The sequence below is a fragment of the Bubalus kerabau genome, chromosome 6 (genome assembly GCF_029407905.1).
Source record: "Bubalus kerabau isolate K-KA32 ecotype Philippines breed swamp buffalo chromosome 6, PCC_UOA_SB_1v2, whole genome shotgun sequence".
In the NCBI taxonomy this organism is placed as follows: domain Eukaryota; kingdom Metazoa; phylum Chordata; class Mammalia; order Artiodactyla; family Bovidae; genus Bubalus; species Bubalus kerabau.
In genome coordinates this window covers 49,289,649-49,317,435 of record NC_073629.1, presented here as the reverse complement: position 1 = coordinate 49,317,435, position 27,787 = coordinate 49,289,649, and the positions used below count along the sequence as shown (strand labels likewise).

Genomic DNA, 27,787 nt, shown 5'->3' with positions numbered 1-27,787 from the left:
TTTAAGTATCCACTATAGTCTATTCTCAACACAGCCTCTATAGTGATCCTACTAAAAAGAGTTGATCAAATTATTTATCTCTATGCAAAACCCTCCAAGGGCTCCCCTTCTCATATGGAATAAAAGACTTTTTGTAAGCTCTTGGGCCTCATCTGCTTCTTCCCCACCTTACGCAGTCTACTCCAGCCACTCTGGCCTCCTTGCTATTGGGTATCTGTCATCTCCCCAAGGAGGCTTTCCCTGACAATTCTATCTAAAATGCAACTTCCTTTCTCTACTTCACAGTATTTATTGCCTCTAACTAACTATTCAGTCTATTCATTTTTTCTGTTTTGGTCTCCCCTACCCTAGCCCCAGTAGACGGTAAACACCATGATAGCAAGGGCTTTTATTTTGTTACTGCTGTACCTCCAATGACAGACAATTTAATATTACATCTAAAATTGTCTAAGCAGGTCACATGTCTTTGAAACATATGGTATTTCAAAGACAAATAATAATTTTGATTGGTATTCTTTAAACAAGTGATACTTTATGGTAAGATTAAGCATTTTTTGGTATTCAGGGTAAACAAGGAAAATGGCTTCCCATCCTAAATTTTGGACATGAACTATTAAATTATTTATCTAACTACAAATCTTTCTTTGCTTTGGATGACTTTTGGAGGTCCTTGACTCTTCATACCCTCAATGGTTTGAATGACATAGGGCACCACCTGCCTGACAAATTCTCAATTTTAGTTTTGGTTCCCAGTCTGCCAAATCTAATGACATTAAGTGAATGGCTTGAACATCCATTCTTCCATCCATTTGCTCAAGCCAGAAACTCAGACATGACTCTTGAGCCCACCTTCCCATCACCCTCCACTTCCAATCCACAATTCTAGTGATTTTTAATCTTGTAAATCTCACTTAAATGCATTTACTTTTCTCCATCTCCTCACTCTTCAACCCCCCCAGTCAGACTGTCATCTGTCACCTGAAATGTTCAAAAGTCCTACTTGTCTCCCTACCTCAGTCTTTGCAAGACATTCTCTTGACAATGCAGGCTGAATGATCTTTGTGAAAGCTCAGATTCAACTGGGTCACTCTTCATTTAAAAATTCTTTAAAAGATCCCATTGCTACTAGGACTATCAAAAGTCATCACTTATTAAATGCATTACTATGTGCCAAGCACTTTGCTAAGCACTTTACCACCACATTTACTCTCTCAGCTCTTCCTAACTTACATTTTTCAAAGTGGAAACAGAAGGTTCAATGAGGTTAACTAATTTGCCCAAGATCACCAAATTAGTAAGCGGCAGAGATGTCATTTAACTCCGGTACTATGTTAACTTAGAGGTAAGTGATCCTAATGACTACATGGTAGGATGCAGTGGAGTAGTGTCCCCTGCTCTATGTGTGTGTGTTTGGGGGTTGTTAAAATACCCTCGCCAATCGTTACCTCCCCACATCCAACTCACTGCAGGAGTGCTCTCTTACGTCTGGCCATCCGAAGTGCCATGGCTTTCTTTACACAGCTTTCCAGACCTCAAAGACCCAGCTCCCCCTTGTCTGGCTAATTCTTAGTCATCTTTCAAGTATCTGTTTAGACATCACTTCTTCCAGGAAGCCTCCTGCCTCAGGTTCAGATAAAGTGATGCCCAGTGTGAACTTACATAGCAGGTTCTACTTCCCAGGTTACAGCACTTTTCTCATTGCGGCAAGGATCCATTCTGTTTTTTGTTTTCTGTTAGTTTTTCTATATTCTCCATTTCGCTCACAGCTGTTCCCTCACACCTTTCAGTGCGTGGGACATAGTACTCCACGACAAGTAGTGTTAATCAGTTTTGTTATTTTCAGGGCTTAGTTTACTGCCTGCCCTCTCTCCCATGGCTCAAAACACATTAAGTGAATAAAGTAATGAATTACACGTGAACATAGGTTTAGAACACTTGCTAATACTATAAACATTAATCTTTCTGGATGCAATCTTCTGGCATTTCTATATGTACACAGTGTGGGTGTGTATGGCTGTCAGAGCTGTCCATTTAAAGTTGTAAGCGCGTACAGAGCTGGCCGATTCCGTTTAGATTGCATTATCTGACTGTACAGATTGTTGTTCATTCCCTGACACAACATCCTGAGGTGTGTATTGTTCTCCTGTTAGTAGGTAATTGCTTCTACACTCGCAGATTTTGTATATGTATACTTAAAAATGCGACGATTCGGTCTGTCTCGTTTTTCATGCAGTAATTGTGATTCCTAAGTTAAATCCCAAACGTCTAGATTAATAATGCAAAATAACAATATTTATTCAGGGAAATTTCATGTTGCATCAACAGGCTTCTGTGTCATCTTTGGTAACTGATACTTACTTTGTTAGAAAAATATACGCTACAGAAAAGCTTATTACAGACAAGTGTAAATTACCCATTTGTCAATAAACGCGCGGCCTGAGGCACATTGACAACAAACCAGCGTTTTGCCCAGGTTGGGCAGACGAGCCAATCATGCAGACAAACTACAAATCTCAGCATTCAAAGCTGCAAAAAGTCCTACTGGCGCTGTCGAAGAGCGCCGCGGTGCAATCTGGGTTTTGTAGTTCCCGACCCTAGTCCGCCAGTCAAGGCCCGTATACTCACCAGATCCAGCCACCACCAAGAGGCTGAGAGACCGCCGAGGCACAGGAGCGCGAGGACTCAGGACTACCCACAGCCGCGCTGCCAGCAGCAGCAAGGCCAGGGCTCCTGCAGCCGCCGCGAGGATAAGGGCGGCACCCATTCAAAGAAAATACGCATGCGTGCTATCCCGGTGCCGGCCGCAGGAGCGGTCAGAGTTCAAAACTACGGGCTCTCCGGAGACTCAAACTCGAAGAGTGGGCGTCTTGGTGGGCGTGGCTTGCTTGAGGTGGGAGGAGTTCAAGGCCAGAGGCGGAAGCCCGGGCTTAGACCGCTCCACTGGCTTCCGGCGGGGGTATGGGGGAGGGTTTCTGCTAACCTACAGCCAGTGCATAAACTGAAGTTCACGGATTAACGCCCTGGAGAAGTTTGGTTGCAGCTCATGAGAATATCAGAACACCTGTGCGCCCTAAAGACCCCCCCCCCCCCCCCCCCGAGCGCCCAAGTTAGCAGGTGTTCCAGGTTTACCAACTTTGTGACTTCCACCTGAGGCCAATGGCATACATCGCCGTTTTTCTTTATGAAACGCCGAGAGAAATGTTTCTGTTGCACATGCGCAGCTACTGAAAGTGTTTGCCAGTTAAAGGTAACTTGGTACAGAAAGTTGAATTTAGGGTCTTCGTATTTCTCCTCTTTCCCAACACTCAGGCTTTTCACTTTTCTAGACGTTTTCACAGATCTCGAACAGTCTGACCTGAGTAGGTGATCACCTCAGGTTACACCGTGATCCTGAGAGGAGTGGACGCTCAGGGGCTCAAGGTGGCGGGCTAGAGATGACATCATCCTATTCAGTTAATTTTACCATAAAGGCAACACCTACCCTATCTCAGTTTTGCTTAATTTTGTGTTTACTTAATTCCCATTACAGCAATATAAAAATACTGAGAGAAGCCCCTTCACCCCACGTGTAATTTGCCTTCAGTCCCCCGTGGATTTGTAGGTTAGATAGGACAAGTGTACAGAGGAGTAAGCAAGTCCAGAAAGGTTAAACAGCTTGCTCAAGTGAGATAGTGGCAGATGTAGATTTAGACAGTGGAAATCCCAACTCCTGCTGCATAGGAGTTTACATTGTGTATTCCTTTGCTAGGTCTTCTCTGATTGCTCAGATTGTCAAGAATCTGCCTGCAATGCATTAGACCTGGGTTCCATCCCTGGATCCTGGATCAGGAAGATCCTCTGGAGAAGGAAATGGCAACCCACTCCAGTATTCTTGCCTGGAGAACTCCATAGACAGAGGAGCCTGGTGGGCTACAGTCCACAGGATCACAAAGAGTAGGACACAACTGAGCAACATTTTCACACATTCCTTTGCTAAATTCAAACTTGCTTAGATCCTAGAACAGTGTTGTTAAAAATGTGATTTCTAGGGTACAGTAGGGAGCTACATTTTGAAACAGAATCTCCAGGGGAGAGGCCTAAGACCAACTCATCTAACCAATCCATCTATTTGTATCAGCAGGCAAGTTTGGGAAATATTTAGGAACTATGTAGCATCATTTTCTGGCTAATGGACCTTGCAGCACTTTATTCTATCAAATCCTCTTAACCCTGTATCCTCACAATAAGGTCATAAGGTGAATATTACTTTTGCACTTTACAGATAAAGAAAAGGATTCTATAAAAGTTAAATTGCTTAAGATTACTTAGCCGGTAGTGGTGGAGAAGTTTTATAATTGTGGGTTTAGAAGTCAGTGCCTCTCAAATTTTGATGGCATCAGAATCCCCTCGGCTTACAATACATAGATGAAAGTCCAGAAGTAGAGCCTCTGGCTCAGTGTGAACAACAGCTTAAGAACATTACAAAGGGTATAGTTTTATTTCGTCTGCCTGCTCTGCCATTCCCAGCAATGGCTTCAGCTTAATGCTGTTTCCCCTCCTACTTAAAAGCAGATATTTAGTGGTCTCAGAAATTACATCCGGATAGGCAGTCTCCAGATTTCAAGAGGTTACCTTGTCATCGGGCCCTTTTTTGTTTGTTTGTTTGTTTAAGAGTGAGGAAACCTTTTCCAAAACCTCTCACAGAAGACTTTCACTCTCTGGCCATGTTATATCACCTGCCCACTCATCAAAGGAATGAGACCACAAAGCTGGCTGGGGTAGGATGGAGGATGATATACAACTCACCTGTTGTATCTGGCTGTTTGGTGTAGGGTGGGTGCTGAACAAAATGGACATTCTCTTGGAGAGGAGGAAGTTGGAGGAGGGTGGAGGAGAGAGAATTGTTGGGTAGGCAAATAATAGTGTTTGGATTGCTGCGGAGATAGTATGTTTGAAGTGCTGTAAACTGACTCAGGCAATGCAGATGTTGGACATATTGATAATGTCTAGAATCCAAGCCCCAAGAGATACCCCTGCATTCCCTACTACCCATCCCCTCACTACGAAAAATCAGCTTGACCACACTTAGTTGCAGGTGGAATGAATAGGGGGTGATCAAGTGTTTTAGCGACTACCAGTAAATGCCGAGAATCAAAGAAGTAGCAGACATTGTTTGGAGTTATTGGATGAGTTATTTTGAATTAAGGCTGACAAGGAAGTTGTGGATGCAGGGAGGAGCTGAGTGGCAGGCAGGGACAGAAACCAAGTTGGGAACTCCAGAATGCAATAAATGTCTGCTGTGTGAGCCAACTCCTGTGGGCTTGACAGGCATGGACTATAATTAAAAGAGGTCAAGAAACTATACTGGATTAATCAGAAAAGGCTGGACTGATCAGGAAGGAGCAACGAAAATTTCTTTTGGGGATGTAAGCTGCACTGACATTGCAGATAAATGCACAGAGGTAAAGTGTATGAAAGTGTGAAAATGTATTAGTAATTGATAAACTGAATAATAATATTGAGCCGTAATCAATCCTAAGTAAAGTCTGCCAGGAAGTGATTTTTATTATCTTCTTAAATCTGTTTTCTAAAATTTCTTTAACAAGTATTATTCGTGAATATTTTTAAAAGTAAGATTATATTGCACTATTAAATAGCATTGTACTTATTAATTTTTTTCAACATATTTAATGCACACATGCTGTGTGCTGGGTTTGGTTGTAGGGGATCGTGTATGAGAAGGACACTAATCCAGACAAAAACCTTAGACAAGAAGATGACAGTGGAAGGCAGAAGAGGGTAGATTTGACATATATTTTATGGATAGAGTCAGTAAGACTCATTGATGGATTAGATATTGGGAATCAAGGTGACTGCTAGATGTTTGGCTTGAAAACTGGTTGGATGGTGTCATGCCAGGACTAGACAGGAAGAGAAACAAGCTTTTGTGGGTAAAGAAAGGGGAGGAGGGGATGACATGGAAGTGTTCTGTTTTGGGTGTTAGTTTGAATAGCCTGTTAAACATTCTAGTGGTTGTGTCAGTTAGGCACTTTACATATAAATCTGAAGTCTGGGTTAGAGCTATAGGTATAAATTTTGAATTCAACATATAGATGGTGTTTAAAGCCGTGGGACTAGCTGGGTGAGATCACTTAGGGAAGGAATTTGGGTCAGTCAGGTCCAACAGAAGTCTCTGCAATGATGGAAATGTTTTGTGTCCATGTTTTCCACTAGACACACTTGCCTCCTGAGCCCTTGAGATGTGGCCAGTGTGATGGAGGAACTGAACTTTTATTTCATTTCAGTTATTTTAAACTTATATAGATACATTGACAGTAGCCAATGGCTAATGTATTAGACAGCTCAGAGTAGAGAAGAGTCTGGGGTCATTAATATTTAGAAATCCAGTTAAGGAGATTGCGCCAGCAAAGAAGAAAGATGGAGAAGGAAAAGCCAGGGAGCCAGGGAGGAAAATCAGGAAAAATGGTGTCCACAAAAACCACAGGAGGAAAATGATTTAAGAATAGGAGTCCAGTTAGCTATGTCACAGGCTGCAGATAGATTACATCAAGTGACTTGGGGACAAGTTAGTCACTGGCAGTCTAAACAGGAGCAGCATTTCCATGGAATATTGGTAGTGGAAGGCAGATAGAAATGGGCAGAGGAGAGACTGGGAGTTGCAGAGAAGCAGCATCTGTACATAGTTGTTTCAGGTTTGCTTGTGAAGAGGAACGGATGAATTGGATGGGAAATGGAGGAGAATTTGTAGTCAATGAAACATTTTTAAAGTTAATTTATTGATTTTAATTGGAGGCTAATTGGAGGTGTATTGTGGTGGGTTTTGCCACACATTGACATGAATCAGCTATGGGTATAATGTGTCCCCCATCCTGAACTCCCCATCCCATCCCTCTGGGTTGTCGCATTGCCCTGGCTTTTAGTGCCCTGTTTCACGCATTGAACTTGGACTGGTCATCTATTTCACATATGGTAATATGCATGTTTCAATGCTATTCTCTCAGATCATCCCACCCTCGCCTTCTCCCACAGAGTCCAAAAGTTTGTTTTTTATATCTGTATCTCTTTTGCTGTCTCATGTATAGGGTCGTCACTACCGTCTTTCTAAATTCCTTATATAAGGGAAATATTTTTTAAGATGGGAGTTAATTGTCATATTCAGTTCAGTTCAGTCACTCAGTTGTGTCTGACTCTGCGACCCCATGGACTGCAGCACGCCAGGCTTCCCTGTCCATCACCAACACCATTTGATGTTAAAAATGATCCAGTAGAGGCAGATTGATGCAGGAGAGAAAGGGAATGAGAATAGGAACACATTTATTTATTTTTAATTAATTACTTATTTATTTTTATTTTTGCTTCCACTGGGTCTTCATTGCTGTACATGGGTTTTCTCTGGTGGTGGGAAGTGGGGGCTACTCTTTAATTATGGTAGGCAGACTTCTCATTGCAGTGGCTTCTCTCGTTGCAGAGCACAAGCTTTAGGGCACGCAGTCTTCAGTAGTTGTGGCTCTCGGGTTCTAGGGTGTGTTCTCAGCAGCTGTGGCTCATGGGCCTAGCTGCCTTGTGGTATGTGGAATTTTCCCAGATCAGGGATTGAACCTATGTCCCCTGCATTGTCAGGCAGATTCCCAACCACTGGACTACCAGGGAAGTCCTGTAATGCATTTATTTTAAAAATGAAAAGGGTTGAAATCTTGAGGACAAAGGGAGTGGTTGGGCTTTGATAGGAGGGACCCTTATTCCATGGTTACAGGATGGAGGGCAGGGATATGGATGCAGTACTGGGAGGTTTGTAGAATTGGTGGTGAATAGAGAAGGGTGTGGAAACTTGGGTGCAGAAGAGTATGAGGAGCTCAAGAAGAAAGAATGCATGAATTAAGCATCTTGAAGAGTAATTGCAATACTTACCAGCATCAGCCTAGGATTCCTGAGTGGATTGGGATGCCCATTTGTAGCTTGAGATAGCAAATATAGAGAAAAACCAGTTGGCATGATTTTATGTCTCCCCCCACCCGACCCCACCACTGGAAAAGGCGAAGAACAGTTGGCTTTAACCAGAGTTAAATTTTTGACAGGTGAATACATTAGAGAGGTTCTTTTCAAGGGAGTGAGGTCCATGGAGTTTTCTCTGGACACAGTGTAAAGTGAAGACAGGGGAATGGAGGTGGGACTGTGGATGAATCATGGAAGAGTATAAAGTCAGTGGATTAGAGGCCTAAAATGTTTAAAAATTGCAATGAAAAGAGTCAGCAAACTTTAGAGATACGAGGTGGTGGTCAGCAAGTGAGATGCTTGAAGCCAATACTGTTATTATTGGTGGTAGTAGTTAGGGTGTGACAGTATGAATGGATGAAAAAGATCACAGGGTGGGTGTGCACACCCAAATGGATGCTGAGGTAACTAAGGGGCGGAAAGCAAGAAAATGAGCTAGGATTTCACATCGTCAAAGAGTAAGAGGTTGAAAGATGATAGCAACCAAAAAGAGCATTTTTAAAAAAAAGGATATTTATTTATTTGGCTGCACTGGATCTTAGTTGCAGCACTCAAGAAGGATCTTCTATCTTTGTGCCACATGTGGGACATAGTTCCCTGACCAGGGATAGAACCTGGGACCTCTGCATTGGGAGCACAGAGTCTTAGCCATTGAGCTACCAGAGAAGTCCGCCCCAAAAGCATTGGTTTTAAGCTAGATATGTTCCATCTGTCCCTCCAGATCCACATTTCTCCATTGCACTCAGTGCCATGGGAGCTCAAACTTAGATTAAACCAACTTGTTTTTTTTTGCTCTCTGGTTCTGCTTGGGTTTGGCCATTGGGGATCCTCAGAATGGATGGAGGGAGGTTGTGTCCCTGAACTCAAGATCTCTGCTCTTCAATGTGGCTTTGTCTACACATCTCTCTCCTTCTGGGTGCCAGTTTTCCCTTTCAACGTGGCTTTGTCTATGCATCTCTCTCCTTCTGGGTGCCTGCGTTCCCTTTCCTTGTTCCATCAGGCCTAGGAATGATGATAGTGCCACTGATACTAACCTGAGTCGCTGCATGACCTCTTGTGCCTTCCTTACCTCATTCACATCTTTGTAAATATGTTGAACTTTAAGCAGCACAGGTTTGAACTGTGGCAATCCGCTTATATGTGGAGCTTTTTCAATAATAAGCACTTCCGTCCTCTGATCTGAAGGTGGTTGAAATTGTGGATGCAGGAAACACAGACATGAAGGAATCATGGATATGGAGGGCTGACTATAAATTATACTAGAATTTTCCACTGTGCAGAGTGAATACTCTAACCCCCACCCTAGGGTTAGGGTTTAGGGTGAGAGTCAACACTGCAGTCCCTTTATTAAATCATCTTCAAATTAACCGCATACAATGTGCCATCTGTATGCTGTCTTTTAGGGATGCTGATACAGGGTGGTACAATGGCATGACTAGAACTTCAAAGGAGCTGGAATTTTTGAAAGAAGAAGGAGAAATGGTTTGGAAGCAGTGACAGGGGTCCAGAGGAGTACTTTCCCCACCTCCTGTAAGGATGTGAGAGTCAGACAGCCTCTCTTTGAGAGACATATTGAAGAAATGTGAGAGAGCAAGTTTTCAGCTTATGCAGCAAAGGGAAGAAGACATTCAGAAAGAAGTTGAAGATGCAGGGGAAATTTTCAGTTAAGATCAAGATAGGAATATATCTACCTAAAGAAACTAAAGACCTATATATAGAAAACTATAAAACACTGGTGAAAGAAATCAAAGAGGACACTAACAGATGGAGAAATATACCATGTTCATGGGTTGAAAGAATCAATATAGTGAAAATGAGCATACTACCCAAAGCAATCTATAGATTCAATGCAATCCCTATCAAGCTACCAACAGCATTCTTCACAGAGCTAGAACAAATAATTTCACAATTTGTATGGAAATGCAAAAAACCTCGAATAGCCAAAGCAATCTTGAGAAAGAAGAAGGGAACTGGAGGAATCAACCTACCTGACTTCAGGCTGTACTACAAAGCCACAGTTATCAAGACAATATGGTACTGGCACAAAGACAGAAATATAGATCAATGGAACAAAATAGAAAGCCCAGAGATAAATCCACGCACATATGGACACCTTATCTTTGACAAAGGAGGCAAGAATATACAATGGATTAAAGACAATCTCTTTAACAAGTGGTGCTGGGAAATCTGGTCAACCACTTGTAAAAGAATGAAACTAGAACACTTTCTAACACCATACACAAAAATAAACTCAAAATGGATTAAAGATCTAAATGTAAGACCAGAAACTATAAAACTCCTAGAAGAGAACATAGGCAAAACACTCTCTGACATACATCACAGCAGGATCCTCTATGACCCACCTCCCAGAATATTGGAAATAAAAGCAAAAATAAACAAATGGGACCTAATTAACCTTAAAAGCTTCTGCACATCAAAGGAAACTATTAGCAAGGTGAAAAGACAGCCTTCAGAATGGGAGAAGATAATAGCAAATGAAGCAACTGACAAACAACTAATCTCGAGAATATACAAGCAACTCCTACAGCTCAACTCCAGAAAAATAAATGACCCAATCAAAAAATGGGCCAAAGAGCTAAATAGACATTTCTCCAAAGAAGACATACAGATGGCTCACAAACACATGAAAAGATGCTCAACATCACTCATTATCAGAGAAATGCAAATCAAAACCACTATGAGGTACCATTTCACACCAGTCAGAATGGCTGCGATCCAAAAGTCTACAAGCAATAAATGCTGGAGAGGGTGTGGAGAAAAGGGAACCCTCTTACACTGTTGGTGGGAATGCAAACTAGTACAGCCACTATGGAGAACAGTGTGGAGATTCCTTAAAAAACTGGAAATAGAACTGCCTTATGACCCAGCAATCCCACTGCTGGGCATACACACTGAGGAAACCAGAAGGGAAAGAGACACGTGTACCCCAATGTTCATCGCAGCACTGTTTATAATAGCCAGGACATGGAAGCAACCTAGATGTCCATCAGCAGACGAATGGATAAGAAAGCTATGGTACATATACACAATGGAGTATTACTCAGACATTAAAAAGAATACATTTGAATCAGTTCTAATGAGGTGGATGAAACTGGAGCCTATTATACAGAGTGAAGTAAGCCAGAAAGAAAAACACCAATACAGTATACTAATGCATATATATGGAATTTAGAAAGATGGTAACAATAACCCTGTGTACGAGACAGCAAAAGAGACACTGATGTATAGAACAGTCTTATGGACTCTGTGAGAGAGGGAGAGGGTGGGAAGATTTGGGAGAATGGCATTGAAACATGTAAAATATCATGTATGAAACGAGTTGCCAGTCCAGGTTCGATGCACGATACTGGGTGCTTGGGGCTGGTGCACTGGGATGACCCAGAGGGATGGAATGGGGAGGGAGGAGGGAGGAGGGTTCAGGATGGGGAACACATGTATACCTGTGGCGGATTCATTTTGATATTTGGTGAAACTAATACAATTATGTAAAGCTTAAAAAAAAAAAAAAGATCAAGAGGTCTACAGGTGCAGTGAAAGGGTTTGTAAGGTGGTGAGGAATGCCATTTGGGTCATTTGGGTCAGTAACTACAGCGATGAGGCTTCTGGCTCATCTGGGAGGCTTCTGGATTGAAGTAAAAAGGGTTGAGAGCAGGCTCTCAATTCATTTCCATCCAGGTCTATTAGTACCTGTTACATGCTGCACTCTGTGGGCAGTGACAGTTAACACCCCAGCAGTGACTTTACAATGATCCTGGCTATATGAACTGTGTATGTCTTACCAGAGCCTCTTAAGAGAAAAGTCACCTTCCCATGCTGTCATGGGCTGCCTTGAAGTGTGGGCTGCCAGGAAGCCTAGCAGCGAAGCTCTTCCCACCAGAGTTCAGCAATCTTCAATCCTAATGAGGGTGGTAAAGAAGAATGAAGCTTTTCTGCAAGAGCCCAGGAGACCCACTTTGGTCAGCATTATGTTTGTCCTTGACAAGGTAGGATAAAGCTGGAAGAGAGTTCTTAGCCTGGGCCAGAGATAAAACTATGGCCACCAGGATGGATGGTTGTATGCTTTACCATAAAGATCTTCTGGAAAGTTGAGTCAGATAGGCGACAGAAATTGTGCCAGTACAACCAAATATCTGAGTTATAGCCAAGACTTTTTTTTGGCCAAATGTACTTAACATATAGGGCTTCCCAGGTGGCTCAGTGGTAAAGAATCCACCTGCCAAGCAGGAGACACAGGAGACACGGGTTCTATTCCTAGGTAGGGAAGATCCTCTGGAGAAGAAAATGGCAACCCAGTCTAGTATTCTTGCCTGGGAAACTCCATGGACAGAGGAGCTGTCGGGGCAAAGAATTGGACATAAATGAGTGACTGCACACACACACGCACATACACACACTTAGTATATATTTAAGTCACAACCTTTTCCTGGATAAAGCCACTTCCTAGTGTTCCTTGAATGCTACCTCTGTAAGGTCATTGTTTAATCCTTAACTGGCATTTTACTGTGTGCTTAATATATGCCAAGCACTCAGATCATGAATTAACTAATTTAATGCTCACAACAACTCCATGAGGTAGGCATTATAATGACCCCCATTTTGCAAATGAAGACATTAAGGTACAGAGAGATCACATCATTTACTCTAGGCCACAAAGCCAGGAACTGGTAGTCAGAATTCAAAATATCTCACACTCTTAACTTCTACAGTATCATTAAATGTGTTTATTGTGTATTTACACCAGCTGCTGTGCTATACATTATAGAAAGCAAGATAGAAATACAGTATTGTTTACTATGCCTGACTTTTCAGTTGTAAAATCAGAGCTCAATAGGAGGAAAAGGATTTTGAAAAGTAGCTGTTTCACATGCCAGTCAAGAATTGGTTTACTGTTAGCTTTTTCTCCAATGTTGATACATTAAAATACAATACTAGATTAGATAGGTTGACAGACAAATGTATGCTTCTCTCTCTCTGGACATAAAGTGAGAGAACAAAATTAGCGTGTCTAGTCATTTCACTGTAAATTCATCTTAACACTTGAGTCAATATATTTGCAGTGAAATGACTAGATATGCTATTTTTTCTCTCTCACTTTATGTCCGTTTATCTCAGCTACGCCTTTCCAGGTATGTTTATAAATCCCTGCCCTAGCCTGTGCACCCACAATGCCTTATCAGTTCCAAATTTAACAAGACATTAAAATCTTATTTATAAATGTATTCCAAAACTATCATGGTAAGTACCATACCACATTATACTATTGACTAATGACAACCACAATAGAAGTCGCTCTTAATTTTCAAAGTTACCATATTTTCTGTTTTAGACTTATAAAGAAACAATTCCATTTTTTCACGTAGCACTGCTTGTCTTTGAAATCTGCTGAATTAATTTTCTCCTCATCCCAACCCTTCCTCCCCCTCCCAGAGCCTCTGACCAGCACCTCCATCAAATCAATCTTTTCTTCTTCATTGTATATCTGCCCTTTCTTCTGTCTTTCTCTAGTTGTTTTCTGCTTCCATAGAACTTTTTGTCCTTAACTTGTTATTATTGTTTTTCAGTCACTGAGTTGTGTCTGACTCTGTGACCCCATGGACTGTAACATGCCAGGCTCCTCTGTCCTCTACTACCTCCTGGAGTTTGCTCAGATTCATGTCCATTGAATTGGTGATGCTATCTAACCATTTCATCCTCTACCGGCCCCTTCTCCTTTTGACTTCAATCTTTCCCAGCATCAGGGTCTTTTGTAGTGAGTTGGCTCTTTGCATCAGGTGGCCAAAATATTGGAGCTTCAGCAACAGTCTTTCCAATGAATATTTAGAGTTGATTTCCTTTAGGATTGACTGGTTTGATCTCCTTGACGTCTAGTGGACTTTCAAGAGTCTTACCCAGCACCACAGTTTGAAAGCAACAATTCTTTAGCACTCAGCCTTCTTTATGGACCAACTCTCACAGCTTTGTCATGGCAAAGGGGCTTATGTAAATCAATGAAGCTATGAACCATGCTGTCTCTGCAGGACTGCCCGAGACAGATGGGTCACAGTGAAGAGTTCTGACAAGACGTGGTCCACTGGAGAAGAAAATGGCAACCCACTCCAGTATTCTTGCCTGGATAACCCCATGGACAGTATGAAAGGCAAAAAGATATGACACTAGAAGATAAGCCCCCCAGGTTGGAAGGTGTCCAGTATGCTACTGGGGAAGGGCAGAGGGCAATTGGTAATAGCTCCAGAAAAAATGAAGTGGCTGGGCCAAAGCGGAATCAGTGCTCAGTTGTGGATGTGTCTGGTGGTGAAAGTAAAGTCCAATACTGTAAAGAACAATGTTGCATAAGGAACCTTAGGTCTATGAATCAAAGTAAATTGGACGTGGTCAAGTAGGAGATGGCAAGATTGAACATTGACATCTTAAGAATCAGTGAAGTAAATTGGATGGGAATGGGTGAATTTAATTCAGATGACCATTATATCTACTACTGTGGGCAAGAATCTCTTAGAAGAAATGAGGTAGCTGTCATAGTCAATGAAAGAGTCTGAAATGCAGTACTTTGATGTAATCTCAAAAATGACAAAATGATCTCAGTTCATTTCCAAGGCAAACCATTGAACATCACAGTAATCTGAGTGTATGCCCCAACCAGTGATGCTGAAGAAGCTGAAGTTGACCAGTTCTATGAAGACCTGCAACACCTTCTAGAACTAACACCAAGAAAAGTTGTCCTTTTCATCATGTGGGATTGGAAAGCAAATGTAGGAAGTAAAGAGACCTGGAATAAAGGCAAGTTTGGCCTTAGAATACAAAATTAAGCAGGGTAAAGGCGAACAGTTTTGTTAAGAGAACCTGTTGGTCATAGCAAAAACCTTTTTCAACAACCCAAGAGATGAATCTACACATGAACATCACCAAATGGTCAATATCAAAATCAGATTGATTGTCCTTGATAGAAACACACAAATTATGTTTTCATTCTTTTATCTGACTATACATTATTCCTTCAGTTCAGTTCAGTCGCTCAGTCGTGTCCGACTCTGCAGCCCCATGAATCACAGAACGCCAGGCCTTCCTGTCCATCACCAACTCCCGGAGTTCACTCAGACTCAGGTCCATCGAGTCAGTGATGCCATCCAGCCATCTCACCATCTGTCGTCCCCTTCTCCTCTTGCCCCCAATCCCTCCCAGCATCAGAGTCTTTTCCAATGAGTCAACTCTTTGCATGAGGTGGCCAAAGTACTGGATTTTCAGCTTTAGCATCATTCCTTCCAAAGAAATCCCAGGGCTGATCTTCAGAATGGAGTGGTTGGATCTCCTTGCAGTCCAAGGGACTCTGAAGAGTCTTCTCCAACACCACAGTTCAAAAGCATCAATTCTTCAGCACTCAGCTTTCTTCACAGTGCAACTCTCACATCCATACATGACCACAGGAAAAACCATAGCCTTGACTAGACGGACCTTTGTTGGCAAAGTAATGTCTCTCCCTTTAAATATGCTATCCAGGTTGGTCATAACTTTCCTTCCAAGGAGTAAGCGTCTTTTAATTTCATGGCTGCAGCCACCATCTGCAGTGATTTTGGAGCCCCCCAAAATAAAGTCTGACACTGTTTCCACTGTTTCCCCATCTATTATCCATGAAGTGATGGGACCGGATGCCATGATCTTCGTTTTCTGAATGTTGAGCTTTAAGCCAACTTTTTCATGCTCCACTTTCACTTTCATCAAGAGGCTTTTGAGTTCCTCTTCACTTTCTGCCATAAGGGTGGTGTCATCTGCATATCTGAGGTTATTAATATTTCTCCCAGCAATCTTGATTCCAGCTTGTGTTTCTTTCAGTCCAGTGTTTCTCATGATGTAGTCTGCATATAAGTTAAATAAGCAGGGTGACAATATTCAGCCTTGATGTACTCCTTTTCCTATTGGGAACCAGTCTGTTGTTCCATGTCCAGTTCTAACTGTTGCTTCCTGACCTGCATACAGATTTCTCAAGAGGCAGGTCAGGTGGTCTGGTGTTTTTCTGGAACTCTCTTGCTTTTTCCGTGATCCTGTGGATGTTGGCAATTTGATCTCTGGTTCCTCTGCTTTTTCTAAAACCAGCTTGAACATCAGAAAGTTCATGGTTCACGTATTGCTGAAGCCTGGCTTGGAGAATTTTGAGCATTACTTTACTAGCTTGTGAGATGAGTGCAATTGTATGGTAGTTTGAGCATTCTTTGGCATTGCCTTTCTTTGGGATTGGAATGAAAACTGACCTTTTCCAGTCCTGTGGCCACTGCTGAGTTTTCCAAATTTGCTGGCATATTGAGTGCAGCACTTTCCCAGCATCATCTTTGAGGATTTGAAATAGCTCAACTGGAATCCCATCACCTCCACTGGCTTTGTTCGTAGTGATGCTTTCTAAGGCCCACTTGACTTCACATTCCAGAATGTCTGGCTCTAGGTCAGTGATCACACCATCGTGATTATCTGGGTCATGAAGATCTTTTTTGTACAGTTGTTCTGTGTATTGTTTCCACCTCTTCTTAATATCTTCTGCTTCTGTTAGGTCCATACCATTTCTGTCCTTTATCGAGCCCATCTTTGCATGAAATGTTCCCTTGGTATCTCTAATTTTCTTGAAGAGATCTCTAGTCTTTCCCATTCTGTTGTTTTCCTCTATTTCTTTGCATTGATCACTGAGGAAGACTTTCTTATCTTTTCTTGCTATTCTTTGGAACTCTGCATTCAGATGCTTTTATCTTTCCTTTTCTCCTTTGCTTTTCGCTTACATTATTCCTTAACTTTATATGAAAAAATGAAATTCATATACACAGTCATACAAGCAGTCTGCCGTTTAGTAGGCATTTGTATAGCTTCTCAACTATGTCTTGCAACCATCTTATGAACTTAAGTACTATTATTATCCCCATTTTGTAGGTGAGGAACTTAAGGCTCTACTGTGCTAAGTCAACACCACTGATGTTTTGATTTGACTTCCTGTGGATGTACTGTGGCCATCTAGTGGCTTCGGGAGTATAGTGATGTTACTTAGGGAAAGTAATTCATGCAGAAAATACAGAGAACATGTTACATTAAGAAGGAGATAAGAAGAATGAAACTTACAGATGTACCTCTTAAAGGTTAGTGTTATTTTTCTCCCTAAAATTCTGTGTGAATAATATTGAGTATACTTTACAACAGGGGATATATAGCTCTTGCTGTGACGTGTAACCTGGTGTCTTCTTAGCGTCTCCACAATTTATTTAATATCCTAATCATTTTTCATCTATATTAGGTACTCTATTCACTGTGAATTACTTCTCAATTTGTTACAAACAGGCTTGACAATTTACTGAAAACCTTTTTCTAGATAGAAATCTCAGATGGCTTGGCTGTTTGCCAAACTTAAGATTCCTTTCTCTACACCAGTGCTCCAGTGGGATCTTTGCTGGTTATATTTGTTTTGGAGTAAGGTGGCACATTGGTAAAAGAATCTGCCTACCAGTGCAGAGGAGTCAAGAGAGTCGGGTTTGATCCCTGGTTTGGGAAGATCCCCTCGTGTAGGAAGTAGCAACCCACTTCACTATTCTTGCCTGGAATATTCCATGGACAGAGGAGCCTGGCGGGCTTCAGTCCATGGGGTCACAAAGAGTCAGACACGACTAATCACACACACAAGTTAAAAAATAACTTAAATGAACCTGAGAAATTCTTAACACTCTGTAATACTCCATTTATGTTTTCCTGGGAACTGTGGAATGTCTGTGTCTTAACTTAGGAAAAAAAACAGCTCTCAATTTCCCTTTCTAAAAAGGTACTATAAATGAAACAAAATCTTTTATGGTCAATTTCCTCCATCAATTATGCCTTTTCTCCTGAATCTTTAACTATGCGCTCTCATTGTATTTTTGCCCTTTAGCGGAAGTCTTTCCCATTAAAAAATAAAAGCACAATCAATAAAACCCTCCCTCACTGGGCCTGGCTCGGCAGAACTCCTTTAAACTACCAGTCCTGCACAGCCCAACCACACCTTCTATCCTTTTGCCAGAGTGTTTTTCCACTCCCAGTCTATTTTTAAGCAATTGGGCTATTTCACAGAACTGAAGCCTTCTGGTGTGCATAGAACAGAATTATTTTTCAGTTGTTGAAAGGCGGTCATCCTGGACATGTAGCTAGGCAGCCTGTTTTTGGTGGACTCCAAGCATATGGAGGCTCCTCTCAGCATACGGAAGAAACTTGGTCCTCCCAGCACTACAGAAGTCAGGTATAGATTGACACAGGGCTTGTCCTAGAATGACAGTGCCCTGTGCATACTAGTTACATCCGTAATCTATTCCGAGGATCAGAGAGCTCTGTTGAGTTACTACTGTTTAAGATGTACATTATGTATATGCTGGACAGCTAGAACTGTCAACCACCCTGGTCTCTAGGACCCAATACCCCAACTCAGCCTTGAAGACTGGTTCTTATCTTAGTCCACGTGCTAGTGGAACTAGTCATAACTAGTTACCATCATGTCTTTTCTTTCCTATAAAGTCAGTGTTGTTAAAGACTACTCCATACTTGCTGTCTAGTTTTTTTTTTTTTTTTTTTCTTAATTCACTGAAATCTAGCTTCTGCCATAATCATTCTCTAGTAACTGCTGGATTTTCAAACCCAAAGAACATCTCCTTTTCTAATTTTTTTTTTTTTTGTCTTCATTCAGGCCACTGAATTTTTTCCTCTGATTGACTTCCACATCTTCATTTTTTTCTTCCGACTCTCCTCATACTAGTCATACTGCTCCTCATATTACTCTTCTTTCTACTCTCCTACCGCAGCCTTATCTAACTCAAAGAAACTAAACCATGCCGTGGAGGGCCACCCAAGACAGATGGGTCATGGTGGAGAGTTCTGACAAAACATGGTCCATTGAAGAAAGCAATGGCATACCACTTCAGTATTCTTGCCTTGAGAACCCCATGAACAGTATGAAAAGGCAAAAAGATAGGATACTGAAAGATGGACTCCCCAGGTCAGTAGGTGCCCAATATGCTGCTGGATATCTCTGGAAAAATAACTCTAGAAAGAATACAGAGATGGAGCCAAAGCAAAAACAACACCCAGTTGTGGATGTGACTGGTGATAGAAGCAAAGTCTGATGCTGTTAAGAGCAATATTACTTAGGAACCTGGAATGTTAGGTCCATGAAAAAAGGCAAACTGCAAGTAGTCAAAGAGGAGATGGTAAGAGTGAATGCAGGCATTTTAGTAATCAACGAACTAAAATGGACTGGAATGAATTTAACTCACATGACCATTATATCTATACAGTGGGCAAGAATCCCTTAGAAGAAATGGAGTAGCCATCATGGTCAACAAGAGAGTCCAAAATGCAGTACTTGGATGCAATCTTAAAAACAACAGAATGATCTCTGTTTGTTTCCAAGACAAACCATTCAATATCACAGTAATCCAAGTCTATGCTCCAACCAGTAATGCTGAAGAAGCTGAAGTTGAATGGTTCTATGAAGATCTACAAGACCTTCTAGAACTAACACCTTAAAAAGATGTCCTTTTCATTATAGGGGACTGGAATGCAAAAGTAGGAAGTCAAGAAACACCTGGAATAACTGGAAAATTTGGTCTTGGAGTACAGAATGAAGCAGGGCGAAGGCTAATGGAGTTTTGCCAAGAAAACGCACTGGTCATAGCAAACACCCTCTTCCAACAACACAAGAGAAGACTCCACATGGACATCACCAGATGGCCAACACCAAAATCTGATATTCTTTGCAGCCAAAGATGGAGAAGCTCTATACGGTCAGCAAAAACAAGACCGAGAGGTGACTGTGGCTCAGATCATGAACTCCTTATTGCCAAATTCAGACTTAACTTGAAGAAAGTAGGGAAAACCACTAGAAAATTCAGGTATGACCTAAATCAAATCCCTTACAATTATACAGTGGAAATGAGAAACAGATTTAAGGGACTAGATCTGATAGACAGAGTACCTGATGAACTATGGATGGAGGTTCATGCCATTGTACAGGAGACAGGGATCAAGACCATCCCCAAGAAAAATAAATGCAAAAAAACAAAATGACAGTCTGAGGAGGCCTTACAAATAGCTTTGAAAAGAAGAGAAGTGAAAAGCAAAGGAGAAAAGGAAAGATATACCCCTTTGAGTGCAGAGTTCCAAAGAATAGCAAGGAGAGATAGAAAAGCCTTCCTCAGTGATCAGTGCAACGAAATAGAGGAAAACAACAGAATGGGAAAGATTAGAGGTCTCTTCAAGAAAATTAGAGATACCAAGGGAACATTTCATACAAAGATGGGCTCAATAAAGGACAGAAATGGTATGGACCTAACAGAAGCAGAAGATATTAAGAAGAGGTGGCAAGAATACACAGAAGAACTGTACAAAAAAGATCTTCATGACCCAGATAATAACAATGGTGTGATCACTCACTTAGAGCCAGACATCCTGGAATGCAAAGTCAAGTGGGCCTTAGGAAGCATCACTATGAACAAAGCTAGTGGAGGTGATGGGATTCCAGTTGAGCTATTTCAAATCCTCAAAGATGATGCTGGGAAAGTGCTTCACTCAATATGCCAGCAAATTTGAAAAATTTCAGCAGTGGCCACAGGACTGGAAAAGGTCAGTTTTCATTCCAATCCCAAAGAAAGGCAATGCCAAAGAATGCTCAAACTACCATACAATTGCACTCATCTCACAAGCTAGTAATGTAATGCTCAAAATTCTCCAAGCCGGGCTTCAACAGTATGTGAACTGTGAACTTCCAGATGTTTAAGCTGGTTTTAGAAAAGGCAGAGGAACCAGAGATCAAATTGCCAACATCCGCTGGATCATCAAAAAAGCAAGAGAGTTCCAGAAAAATGTCTATTTCTGCTTTATTGACTATGCCAAAGCCTTTGACTATGTGCATCACAATCAACTGTGGAAAATTCTTCAAGAGATGGGAATACCAGACCACCTGACCTGCCTCTTGAGAAATCATATGCAGGTCAGGAAGCAACAGTTAGAACTGGACATGGAACAACAGACTGGTTCCAAATAGGGAAAGGAGTTCATCAAGGCTGTATATTGTCACCCTGCTTATTTAACTTATATGCAGGGTACATCATGAGAAATGCTGTGCTGGATGAAGCACAAGCTGGAATCAAGATTGCCGGGAAAAATATCAATAACATCAGGTATGCAGATGACACCATCCTTATGGCAGAAACTAAAGAAGAACTAAAGAGCCTCTTGATGAAAGTGAAACAGGAGAGTGAAAAAGTTGGCTTAAAGCTCAACATTCAGAAAACTAAGATCATGGCATCTGGTCCCATCAGTTCAGTTCAGTTCAGTCACTCAGACGTGTCCAACTCTTTTCGACCCCATGAACTTCAGCACGCCAAGCCTCCCTGTCCATCACCAGTTCCTGGTGTTTACCCAAACTCATCCTTTGAGTCAGTGATGCCATCCAACCATCTCATCCTCTGTTGTCCCCTTCTCCTCCTGCCCTCAATCTTTCCCAGCATCAGGGTCTTTTGAAATGAATCAGCTCTTCACATCAGGTGTCCAATAATTGGAGTTTTAGCTTCAACATCAGTCCTTCCAGTGAACAACCAGGACTGATCTCCTTTAGGATGGACTTGTTGGATCTCCTTGCAGTCCAAGGGGCTCTCAAGAGTCTTCTTCAACACCACAGTTCAAAAGCATCAATTCTTTGGCGCTCAGCTTTCTTTATAGTCCAACTCTCACATCCATACATGACTACTGGAAAAGCCATAGCCCTGACTAGATGGATTTTTGTTGACAAAGTAATGTCGTCTGAGTTGGACTATAAATAAAGCTGAGTGCAGAAGAATTGATGCTTTTGAACTGTGGTGTTGAAGAAGACTCTTGAGAGTCCCTTGGACTGCAAGGAGATCCAATCAGTCCATCCTAAAGGAGATCAGTCCTGAGTCTTCACTGGAAGGACTGATGTTGAAGCTGAAACTCCAATACTTTGGCCACCTGATGTGAAGAGCTGACTCATTTGTAAAGACCCTGATGCTGGGAAAGATTGAAGTCAGGTGGAGAAGGGGACGACAGAGGATGAGATGGTTGGATGGCATCTCCGACTCAATGGACATGAGTTTTGGTAGACTCTGGAAGTTGGTGATGGACACGGACGCCTGGCATGCTGCATTCCATGGGTTGCAAAGAGTCGGACATGACTGAGGGACTGAACTGAACTGAACTGGGTCTCCTCATATCACTATTACTCTACCTTCATAGTCTTCCTGGGCCTTTCTTTCTCTATCTAATTCTCATAACACACACACACACACACACACACACACACACACACACACACACATTTAAAAATATATTCAGAAAAACATTGGAAAAAAAAATGGGAACTTGGGTACCCACCAGCTAGATAATTTTGCCTTCCTTCTTTCTTCTTCCTTCCTTCCATTCCTTCCTTTCTTCCTTGTTCAGACTGTCATTTTTTTTCCTCTCTAAGAAAGAAAAGCTTTATTTATACCACCATTCTCCCTACACTTTAGCTTTTTAATTTTTATTTCTGAGGTTTCTTAACCTTGTGTATCTTTTTTCCTAAGGTAAATGGTTTTCACCATAAAATCCATTATCTTCTCTATGGTACATGCTCACTCAGTTGGCAGTTACATTTCTTATCCTCTTCTGCAGCTAGGTATGATTTTGTGGTTAAGTTCTTGCCAGTGGAATATAACTAGAAGTGATGAGAAAATCTTTTGCCTTACTCTTTTTAAAAGAACATGGCTTGCCTTAGACGCCTTTCTGTCTCCTTCATGGACATGTCTGTGACCCACTGCAGCACAAAAGTGGGGAAGACATGGTAGGAGAGGATGGAAAACGAGGTAGAAGGAATCCAGGTCCTAAATGACCTCATAATACTGGATGCTTTGTCAGTCTAGGCCCAACTAGTATCTGAGAAAGAAAGAAACTTTCATTTTCTTTATGTCTGTGACTTCTAGGGCCTCTTTATCACAGCAATTTAGCATTTAATATAAAAATTGATACCTGTAAATGGGGAACTTCTAACAGAATCTTAAAACATATGGCATTACATAAACAATCAGACAATTGACAGTGAAGGAATAGATCTTTCAGGTTGGAAAACTGATGATCCTTTTAATGCCATTGCAAAATGTTTGGTAGAAATTTTACCTAGTCAGCTTGGAAGCCTGACCATCTTTCTATGGCAGAATTTTAGTGGAAGCATTTGGGAAGAACCAGAAAATAAATGTATGATGGTTGGTCCTTGCTGACTTTAGCAAGATTTTTTGAGAAAGAGATGAGCTCATATAAGAAATGAGGGTTTTATAAACAGAAATGGAAGGAAATAGAGTGTATAGAAAATTTGGGCCTCAGAGGATTAGAAAATCCAACTATTTTTGTAGTGCAAACAGGATAATAAAGGTTGTTTTTCAGATATATATATTTTTTAAGCCCTTCCATTAAGATTTCTCATGCTCAGTTGTGTGTGACTCTTTGCAACCACATGGACAATAGCCCGACAGACATCTTTGACCATGGGATTGTACAGACAGTGATACTGGAGACTACTTCAATTTACTACTGTACAACTGTGCTCATTTTCACATGCTAGTAAAGTTATGCTCAAAATCCTTCAAGCTAGGCCTCAGCAGTATGTGAAGCAAGAACTTTCAGATGTGTAAGCTGGGTTTAGAAAAGGCAGAGCAACCAGAGATTAAATTGCCAGCATTCGTTGGGTCACAGAGAAAGCAAAGGAATTCCAGAAAAACATCTACTGCTTCATTGACTATGCTAAAGCCTTTGACTGTGTAGATCACAAGAAACTGTGGAAAATTCTAAGTGATGGGAATACCAGACCACCTTATCTATTTCCTGAGAAACCTGTATGCAGGTCAAGAAGCAACAGTTAGAAATGGACCTGGAACACCAGACTGGCTCCAAATTGGGAAAGGAGTACAAGGCTGTCTTTTGTCACCTTGCTTATTTAACTTATATGCAGAGTACCTCATGTGAAATTATGGGCTGGATGAGTCACAAGCTGGAATCTGGATTGCAGGGAGAAATATCAACAACCTCAGATATGCAGATGACACCACTCTAATGGTAGAAAGTGAAGAGAAACTAAAGAGCCTCTTGATGAGGGTGTAGAGGAGAGTGAAAAAGCTGGCTTAAAACTCAATATTCAAAAAACTAATATGGCATCCAGTCCCATCACTTCATGGCAAATAGAAGGGGAAAATTGGGCTTCAAAATCACTGTGGACAGTGACTGCAGCCATGAAATTAAAAGATATTTGCTCCTTGGAAGGAAAGCCATGATGCACCTAGACAGTGTATTAAAAAGCAGAGATATCACTTTGCTGACAAAGGTTCTGTATAGTCTAAAGCTTTTCAGTAGTCTTGTACAGATATGAGAGCTGGACTATAAAGAAGGCTGAGTGCTGAAGTATTCATGCTTTCAAAGTGAAAAGACTTTGGAAAAGACTGACTGGATCAAACCAGTTAGTCCTAAAAGAAATCAACCCTGAATATTCATTGGAAGGACAGATGCTGAAGCTGAAGCTCAAATAATTTGGGCACCTGCCATTAAGAGCCAATTTATTGGAAAAGACCCTGCTGCTGGAAAAGATTGAAGGCTAAAGGAGAAAAGGGCGGCAAAGGATGAGATGGTTAGATGGCATCACTGATTCAATGGACATGAATTTGAGCAAACTCTGAGAGATAGTGAATGATAGGGGAGCCTGGCATGCTACAGTCCATGGGCTCACAAAGAGTCAGGCATGACTTAGCAAGTGAACAACAACAACAAATTAAGATCCTTAGACAAAGAAAGAAATCTAGCCTTTCAGCAAAGATCAGATTAAGGGTGCTAACACTTATTTTTTAAGATTACCTCAAAGTAGCCACCATTAAAACAATGAAAAGAGGAATGGGTAGACCATAGAATAAGCTAATTTAAGAGCTAGGTCCATAAAAGAACTTTGGCATCATTTTTGACACATAACTGTATATGAATAGTACAAAAGCCTAAAAGGTTTTTTTTTTTTTTTAGGAAATTGCATTACTAAAGAAACCATAAATCTGCCCTGCAAAAGCCATTCACTGTGTCCTCAAGGAGTTTCTGGGAATGCTAGTCTCCAAGGTCCTCTTCAGTCTTGATCCTGGTGAATGGTGGACATGGAAGAACCTCCCAAAGAGTGAACCCAGGGGTCTGCAGGCATAACCAAAGGCATCCAGATGGGTTCATCAGGGAATGTCTTCCATGGTCAGGGCAAAAGTTTCTGTCTGGAGAGAAAACTATTAAGGATTACAGGTTGCTACATGTTTCTCATTCTTTCATTTTTCACATGGAAATTTGTATTCTATTCCTGATCCACCACTACAGATTGGGTTGAAAGTGGGGATCAAGTGAATATTTTTTGGTTTATAAGTCATTGGACTGTATGTAGCCACATCTGGACAAGAAAGAGAAGGCTCTACTTTCCCCAGAGAGAGTAGACTTTGAACTGGCTATGGAAATGAATAGGCCCACAGATGGCTCCTGTTGGAGAGAGGTTGAGCTGTATGGGAAGAAGGGTGCACTGAGACATCTCGGTGGTATGAGGGATTGACCGAATCTCTTTGTTTACCTTTACCTGAACTAATACAGTCTTGCTTGAGGTTCTGATTTCTTTATTCAGAAACCTATCTCCTGCATACTGACAGCTTTCAAATTTGTATGCCCAACCAGGATTCTCTTTTATATTCTAAACCTATATTATATGAATAGTAGACAGCTTTGCATGGATTTATCACTGGAAAAACCTTAATCACCAGATGTCCAAGACTGAAATGATTTAATTTCTCCTTAAACATGTACCCCATTGGTGATAAATTGCAATAAATGGTCACAAACTCATCCTGTCCCTCTACACACACCCCTTTGCAACTACCCAGCTGGAGCCCTAGAGACCGTGTTCCACAGCAGGAGAAGCCACCACAATGAGAAGCCTGCTCACAGCAGCTAGAGAAACCCGTGCAGCCAATAAATAAATAAAAAATGCAGCAGAAGTAATGATGTGGCAATTATGAGCCTAGACCTCAAGAACCTTGCAGGCTTTGCTATCAGTCTCTTGGAAAGCTTCTACCATTATGTGAAGAAACTTGGGCTATTCTCTTTAAGGATGAGAAGCTACGTGGAGAAAGATGCCCAGCTGACATTCAGCACCAACCACCAACCACCAACATGACTGGCAACATAATGTGCAAGGCCCAGGAGGGCCTCTTATTTCATAATTATTAAGAATTTCAAGGTAGAAATAGCAGAACGATGAGCGAAGCACAAGTCACATGTGCGTGCCGCTGGCCTTGACAGATGGAGACAACACTTCAGAGCATCAAGCCCTTGCCAAACTGTCACAGCTGACTGTCACCCTGTGAGTGAGCTCAGACAAAACCAGCTGAAGAACTTCCCAGCCAAGTTCAGCCCAATTGTTGACCAATAGAACTGTTAGCTAATAAACAATTATTTTAAGGCATGAACTTTGATGATAGTTTGTTTGGGCAGCAATAAATAATTAAGTCATCCTTGTACTCTCTTATCCTGGGTGATTACAGCCTAAATCAATCCAGCTCACCCACACTTTCCATCTCATTTTGTGAGGCCTGAGGAATCTTTATGCTACCTGCTTCTGGATATGTTCCTTCTTACCCAGAAATATGTGTAGAGTTGGACTGCTGCTGCTGACTACCGAGGCTTAAATTCTAGATCCTACCATTTCTAATTGTGTGACCTTGGACGCATTATTTTTACCCCTTGTGCTTCTATTTCCTTATCTGTAAAACAGAACTGACCTTATGTTTTTTTTATTAGGATCTGTGAAGGTTGATTGAGTAACACAAATGGCACTTAGCTAAGAAGACTGTGCTCAGTAAATGTTAGTATGATGACCTTCGATTCAACACACTATCTGTGAGATTCAGTATGAAACTTGCAGGAGGACTTCAGAAGACTTCTAGGGTTGTATGGAAACAGTATTCAGAGAGGTTAAAAAAAACCCAGCAAAAATAACAGACATAGTCTGGAGAAACTATAAAGTGGTATGCAGTTAGAAACTTGACTTCTGATGTCAGACTTTCTTCTCTCACATCTCAGCTTTGCCATTTGTTCTGTTTCTTTGTCAAGTTACTTAACCTCTTTAAGTCTTCATTTTATCAACTGTGAAGTGGGGCCAAGGAAAGGAAATCTCTTATAACATTATTGTGAGGCTTGAATGAGGACTAAATGGTTAAGTCCTATAGGCCTGATTTAGAGAAGTCCTGTGAGCCTGGCATGTAGAATATATGCACCACATGATACTTGAAATGTGAGTAATGGTTGGAAAGGCAAGCCAAGATCACGTTGAGAGGAGATTTACCAAATATGAAGCACACTATATATAAGCCTATAAGCAGGATATGAGGTAAGAGATGAGGAGCCAAAGAGAAGGCGAACAGATTAAGTTTGGAGATCAAGGCACAAGTGAAACCATTCAAGACTTTGGTTGCTGCATCAGTAACTCTGGAAGATACATTGCATGTTTCCTTATCCTCACTGTAAAGTATAATGGCATAGCAGAAAATGCTTCAGAAGCAGATTTTGGATTAGAGGGAACAACTCAAACAAATCTTTAGCTCATTCTGCATCAATTAGCCTTTGAGGGCTCTCTCTATTTTTAAGGTGAAAAAGTGAAAGTGTTAGTCTCTCAGTCGTGAACCACACTTTGCGACCCCATGGACCGTAGCCTGCTAGGCTTCTCTGTCCATGGAAT

General features: G+C 41.4%; 1 protein-coding gene and 1 long non-coding RNA gene across 2 annotated transcripts in view; one reads left to right on the top strand and one right to left on the bottom strand.

The window, feature by feature from the left end:
* Positions 1-2,912, bottom strand: part of ALG14 (ALG14 UDP-N-acetylglucosaminyltransferase subunit) — a 95,693-nt gene extending 92,781 nt beyond the window's left edge. The window contains exon 1 of the mRNA XM_055585035.1: positions 2,626-2,912. Within this exon, the coding sequence (XP_055441010.1) occupies positions 2,626-2,764 (139 nt within the window). The 5' untranslated portion in view covers positions 2,765-2,912. The remainder of the gene's footprint in view (positions 1-2,625) is intronic.
* Positions 2,913-11,837: 8,925 nt separating this feature from the next.
* On the top strand, positions 11,838-25,352 carry LOC129655096 (uncharacterized). The gene is made up of 2 exons (XR_008715762.1): positions 11,838-11,996; positions 25,051-25,352. It is a non-coding gene; the product is annotated as an uncharacterized LOC129655096 (long non-coding RNA).
* The last annotated feature ends 2,435 nt before the right edge of the window (positions 25,353-27,787 follow it).